Source organism: Ricinus communis, chromosome 6, assembly GCF_019578655.1.
Source record: "Ricinus communis isolate WT05 ecotype wild-type chromosome 6, ASM1957865v1, whole genome shotgun sequence".
NCBI classification, from domain to species: Eukaryota; Viridiplantae; Streptophyta; class Magnoliopsida; order Malpighiales; family Euphorbiaceae; genus Ricinus; species Ricinus communis.
The window spans coordinates 23,998,037-24,004,850 of record NC_063261.1 but is presented as its reverse complement, the minus strand read 5'-3'; the positions used below and the strand labels follow the sequence as shown (position 1 = coordinate 24,004,850).

General features: G+C 37.7%; 1 protein-coding gene across 1 annotated transcript; it reads right to left on the bottom strand.

The window, feature by feature from the left end:
* Positions 1-338: 338 nt before the first annotated feature.
* LOC8275918 (ankyrin repeat-containing protein BDA1) lies at positions 339-6,718 on the bottom strand. The gene is given in 7 exon segments (XM_048375357.1): positions 339-1,208; positions 1,294-1,616; positions 2,409-2,685; positions 5,571-5,662; positions 6,298-6,364; positions 6,366-6,447; positions 6,660-6,718. Coding segments are annotated over 7 exon segments (1,611 nt in total). The 3' UTR covers positions 339-497.
* Positions 6,719-6,814: the final 96 nt, after the last annotated feature.

Here is a 6,814-nt window from a genome sequence, read left to right as displayed (position 1 = left end):
ATTGAACTGTTCAAGGCTTTAATAGTAATAGAAACCGGAACAAGCCGAGGCATAAAGGTAGATTTCATGTCTTACGGCATAACATGGTAATATTAGTTTATTAAAAAAAAAAAACCTGATATTACTTTTTTAGTGGCAATGATCCTGAACCCTGAATAATTCTTATTCCAAGACAGGGCCTGACGGAACTAATAACAAGGCATATGACAGGTTGCAACACTGGACTATAATGGCTTTGATGTGGCGAACAAGATAGGCATAGATTCAGAAAGAATTGGCAAATTGCATCACACATATTCACAAAGGTCGTATCAGTACACAGCTTATTTAAGATTACATGTGCTCTGTATATTACACCCACAATACACAAACAGCATAAACTAGTTCAGGACTTAACGAAAAGGACTATTTGGTTTGACATGAACTTTTTGGTACCGGATAATTACCACCATTATTTTCTCTCGTGCATAGGCTGGCGTGGTCTCTGCCATGCTTGTTTATGCTTCATGATCACGGAGAGCAGAAAATACACTGCAAGTGAATTGAAAGAACGCTTGTTTCAATGATAAACACAAAGTGAAATTATACGAGGACCAGTCTTTAGTTGGCGATATGATTATCATTGATAATGAATAACAGCAACAAAGCAACCAAAATATGGATGGCGGAAATACTGAAATGTCATTATAGTCTTGTGGGAGAGTCATGACCATCATCCTTGTAACTGTTATCACAAGGATTGCAGTATTTGCAAACAAAAATAGACCAAAATTTTCCTCGCTTATCACTGTAGTTCCCACATACTGCAATGGACTATTTGGTTTAACATGAACTTTTTGTAGAGTAGGTGAATTGATGTCAGCTGTTCCTTGCCATACACCACCAGGTGGGCTCACTGCTGCCTAGTACATGATTGTTGCTATCAGAGCATAGACTACCAGTTGCGTTTTGCGCCTGTCTGGTGAAATCTTCATTCTCGAACGGGCTAAACGGAGGGCAATTGGATTCTCAGGTGATATTTTCTTCAACTCGTTGATGTTGCAGGTGTTTGTACTTAAAATACCATGGTAAAGCCTTTGCCTAATCCAAAATCTCCAGCTGCCTCTGTATAGTGTTTGGTCTTGTGATATATCCATAGCTATTATGCCATTTGAATTCTTAATGTTCGAGTAAACATAACTTTTCATCAATAGTTCTGCCACCTGTTTTGAAGTGAAATGGAATTTCAAGAATAATTGATCCAAATATTGAAACAAATTTAAGTGGGAAATGAATTGAAAAGCTTAAACATACTTGGTGTTGACCCGTTAAAGTAGCAATATGCAACACAGAGTTGCCTTCTTTGTTCTTCCAGTTGAGAATTTCTCTTTCCCAAAATGCAGCATCTTCGAAAAAGAGATTCTTAAGCCATTCCGTCAGGACTTGAAAAGCTTCAATCTTGTTATTTCTTACTGCTATGTGAAAAGCAGTGTCACTTTGGATGGTCATATCTTTAATGAACTCAGGGCAAGCTTTAAAGAACTCTCTCAAAATAGACAAGTTCCCTCGTTCAGCTGCATAATGCAAAGGCGTAAAGCCTCCCCTTCCTTTGATACGGACAAGGCCTCCATCGATGTCTAGGAGCAAAAGGACGAAGAGGGTCTAGCCATTTAACAAAGCAAGGTGCATGGGACTAATAATCCATCTTGAATTAGATTCCTGGAAAATGCTGTTGGAAAATAGATAATAGCCAATAGAGCAAGTAAAAGAGATTTGATGAGGAGAAAGAGACAGACCCAAGTTGGTTTATTTTAGTTAAATCACTGTTCCATTTGTTAGAGCTTATCTTTCTAATAAAAAGTTCGGTAGTAGAGTTTGAGACAAAAACACGTTATGTTAAATATTCCCATGTGTGGTATTTTCTCTATGTTTTTTTTTTCTCATTCTGAATAATCTGATTTAGTTGAAAAGTTGCGTATTTTTCTTAACAATTGGTATCAGAGCCAGGTTGGTTCAAAACGATCCAAAGGAAGTCAGATTTGAGTGGGAGATATGGCTGCAGATGAAGGAAAGGTGAAACTCGAAAAATTCAACGGTGAAGATTTTGGATTTTGAAAGATGCAGATAGAAGATTATCTATACCAGAAAAATTTTTACCAGCCTCTCTTAGGAAAGAAGCCAGAGGCTATGAAAGATGAAGAATGGAATTTTCTTGATAGATAAGCCCTTGGAGTTATTCGATTGGCATTATCTCGCAATGTTGCTTTTAACATAGCAAAGGAAAAGACCACGACAGGTCTTATGGCGGCTCTTTCCAATATGTATGAGAAGCCATCAACCTCAAACAAAGTTCATTTGATAAGGCGATTATTCAATTTGCAGATGACTGAAGGCGCATCGATAGCTCATCATCTGAATGCATTCAATACAGTCACAATCCAATTGAGTTCCGATTGAAATTGAATTCGATGAAGAAGTATGAGCATTGATACTTTTGTCATCTCTTCCAGATAGTTGGAATGCTACTGTCACGACTGTGAGTAGTTCATCAAGAAGTAATAAGTTGAAATTTGATGATGTTCGTGATCTGGTCCTCAGTGAAGAGATCCGACGGAGAGGGTCGGGTGAATCATCAACCTCTTCAGTTTTGCATACAGAGTCAAAAGGAAGGAATTCAACCAGAGGGAATGGACACGAAAGATCAAGCTATCAAGGTAGATCAAGAGATAAGAGGTCAAAATCAAGGAATCTAAATAATTCCTCTAGCTCCAAGACTATTGAGTATTGGAATTGTGGGAAGACCGGGCATTACAAAAATCAGTGCAAGAATGCACCGAAGAACTAAGAGACGAAGGTAGAGGCAAATGTTACTTCAACCTTAGAAGGAGATGATGCGTTGATATGCTCTTTGGAGAGCAAGGAAGAGTCTTGGGTGTTAGATTCTGGAGCATCATTTCATGCCACTTCGAAGAAAGAATTCTTCGAGAGATATGTCTCTGAAAACCTTGGAAATGTGTACCTTGGTGATGATCAACCTTGTTCTATCATAGGTAAAGGTGTAGTGAAGATCAAGTTGAATGGCTTTATATAAGAGCTAAAAGATGTTAGACACATCCTCGACCTAAGAAAGAACTTGATATCAGTTGGGCAATTGGCCAGCGAAGGCTATAACACAAGCTTCCATGGTGATAATTGGAAGATCTCAAGGGGTGCAATGACAATTGCTCATGGAAAAAAGAGTGGTACTCTTTACATAACAACAGGGGCATGTTGTTCAATTGCAGTTGCAGTAGGGAATGAAGATTCCAATATGTGGCACCAGAGACTTAGCCACATGAGTGAGAAAAGGATGAAAGTTATGCATTCGAAAGGGAAACTACCTCGTCTACAGTCAATAGAGGTGGACATGTATGAAAGATGCATACTTGGAAAGTATAAGAGGGTGAGCTTTCAGACAAATGGTAGAAACCCAAAGGAAAGATTAGAGCTTGTCCACTCTGATGTTTGGGGACCAACAACCACTTCATCCATTGGTGGGAAACACTACTTTATGATTTTCATCGATGATCACTCTTGGAAGGTATATGTATACTTTCTAAAATACAAGTCTGAAGTTTTTGAGGTTTTCAAGAGATGGAAAGCCATGGTTAAGAATGAGACAGGTTTGAAAGTTAAAAGGCTTAAAACCAACAATGGTGGCGAATATATGGACAACATATTTAAAAACTTCTGCTATGAACACGGGATCCGAATGAAGAAAACAATGCCAGGCACTTCTCAACAAAATGGTGTAGTTGAGCATATGAACCGAACATTGACAAAAAGAGCCAGAAGTATTCGTATACAGTCAGGTCTATCGAAGCAGTTATGGGCAGAAGCAGTCATTACAATTGCTTATTTAATCAACCAAGGTTCATCGGTTCCATTAGATTACCAAATACCATAAGAGGTATGGAGCGGGAAAGAGATAAAATTGTCACATCTAAAAGTTTTTGGTTGTGTAGCATATGTGCATATTAGTGATCAAGACAGGAATAAGCTTGATCCAAAATCCAAGAAATGCATTTTTATTGGCTATGGAGAGGATGAGTTTGGCTACCGTATTTGGGATGACCAAAACAAGAAGGTGATCCGTAGTAGAGATGTAATTTTCAACGAAAGAGTCATGTATAAGGACATGCATAAAACTATCATCAGTGACTCAGATCAGAGTAGGCTAGTATTTGCAGATGTAGATTATGTTCCAGATAGTCCTATGACGGAGCCGATCATAGCAAGTTCTCAGTCAGAAGAGCTTGTTGAACAACAAAGTGTGCAATAGTGTGGCACGACAGAACCTCTTGCTCCAGCTCTTGTATTGAGAAGGTCTTCTTGGCCTCATGTGCCTAACAGGAGATACATGAATTATTTATTGTTGACAGATGGAGGAGAGCCTGAATGCTATGATGAAGCTTGCCAGACTAGTGATGCAAGCAAGTGAGAGCTTGCAATGAAAGATGAGATGCAATCTTTAATTTCAAACCAGACATGGGAGCTAGCTGAATTACCTATGGGGAAGAAGGCCCTTCACAACAAATGGGTATATCGGGTAAAAGATGAGAATGATGGCTCTAAGAGATACAAAGCACTACTAGTTGTCAAAGGATTTCAACAAAAGGAAGGAGTTGACTATATTGAGATATTTGCTCCTGTCGTGAAGCTGAATACTATCAGAATAGTGGTGAGTATTGTTGCTATTGAAGATCTTCATCTCAAACAATTAGATGTAAAGACTGCATTTCTTCATGGAGATTTAGATGAATAGATATACATGCATTAACTAGAAGGTTTCTCGGAGAGTGAAAAAAAGAACATGGTGTGTAAACTCAAGAAGAGTTTGTATGGCCTAAAGCAAGCCCCAAGACAGTGGTATAAAAAGTTTGACGGCTTCATGCACAAGGAAGGTTTCCAGAAGTGCAATGCTGATAATTGTTGTTACTTCAAAAGCTATGGGTCTAGTTATATCATTTTACTACTTTATGTTAATGATATGCTAGTAGCAGGTTCAAATATTGATAATATCAAAAGATTGAAGCAACGATTGTCAAAGGAGTTTAACATGAAAGATTTAGGTCCAGCAAAAAAGATTCTTGGGATGCAGATTACTAGAGATAAGCATAGGGGAATTTTGCAGTTGTCTCAATCAGAGTAATCAATCGTGTTTTAGAGAGATTTAATATGGATAAGGCTAAACTGGTCAATACACCATTGGCTAGTCATTTTCGCTTATCCAAGGACCAGTCTCCTCAAACAGAGGATGATAAAGATGTCATGGCCAAGGTCCCTTATGCCTCGGCCATTGGAAGCTTAATGTATGCGATAGTTTGTACTAGACCAGATATTGGCCATACAGTGGGAGTTGTTAGTAGATACATGTCAAATCCAGGAAAAGCTCATTGGGAAGCAGTGAAGTGGATACTAAGGTATCTAAAAGGCACCATAGAGAAGTGTTTGTACTTTAGTAAGGGTGAACTAGAAGTACAAGGCTATGTAGATGCAGACTTTGGAGGTGAAGTGGATCACCGAAAAAGCACCACGGGTTACATATTCACTGTTGGAACTACAGCTATGAGTTGGATATGGCAACTACAGAAGATTGTAGCTCTATCCACCACAGAGGCAGAGTATGTAGCAGTGACTGAAGCTAGTAAAGAGATGATATGGCTTCAAAGTTTGCTAACTGAGTTGGGATTTAAGCAGGAGAATAATGTGTTGTACAGTGATAGTCAGAATGCAATACATTTAGCAAAGAATTCAACATTTCATTCCAGAACTAAGCATATTGGACTTCGATATCATTTCATCAGGTCTTTGTTAGAAGATGAAGTTTTAAAGTTAGAGAAGATCCAAGGAAGCAAGAATATGGATGATATGTTGACAAAGACGGTGACTATTGACAAATTGAAGTCGTGCTCAACTTCAGTTGGCCTACAAGAGTAACAAGCCAGAAAGTTCTGCTGCATAGAACGAGGTGTGAAGACAGATTAAAATCAGTCTTCAAGTGAGAGATTGTTGGAAAATAGATAATAGCCAATAGAACAAGTAAAAGAGATTTGATGAGGAGAAAGATACGGACCCAAGTTGGTTTAGTTTAGTTAAATCACTGTTCCATTTGTTAGAGCTTATCTTTCTAATAAAAAAATTTTATGGTAGAATTAGAGACAAAAATACGTTCTATTAAATATTCCTGCATGTGGTATTTTCTCTATGTTTTTTTTTTCTCATTCTGAATAATTTGATTTAGTTGAAAAGTTGCGAATCTTTCTTAACAAATGATGCCTTCAAGTTCATCATCGATCTCCATGGCAAATTCAATTTTCCCATAAGATGCAGCGATGTATAATGGGCGTATCAACGAAAGGTACCTCGTCAATGCGATCCAAGGCATCAGTATCTCCAAACTGAGAAGCCTCTTTTAACCTCTCGTCCCTTCTTGATAAAAAAAATGAAGGGACAAAAATATGGTAAATGCATTGTCATTTATAACAACAAAATGGCATATACTTCAATCCAACAGTCGTTTTACTCTACATTTCAACCTTAAATTAAATTAAATAATTGTTTTTTTTTTAAATCGAAAATGCTTGAATCCAAGAGCCAAATGTCGTTCTTATGTTTTAGGCACAACATGAAAATTTGACTTTGCATCAGACGTAGTCTGTACTAAAGATCTATGTATTATTTTAGTTTCAGCTGTCATTTTTTCCTAATAAGATACCATAAGTTTTATTTGTCTCTTTAAACCACACATCCCGAGTAACATAATTCAGAGATTCTGTAAGAATTCAAGCAATTC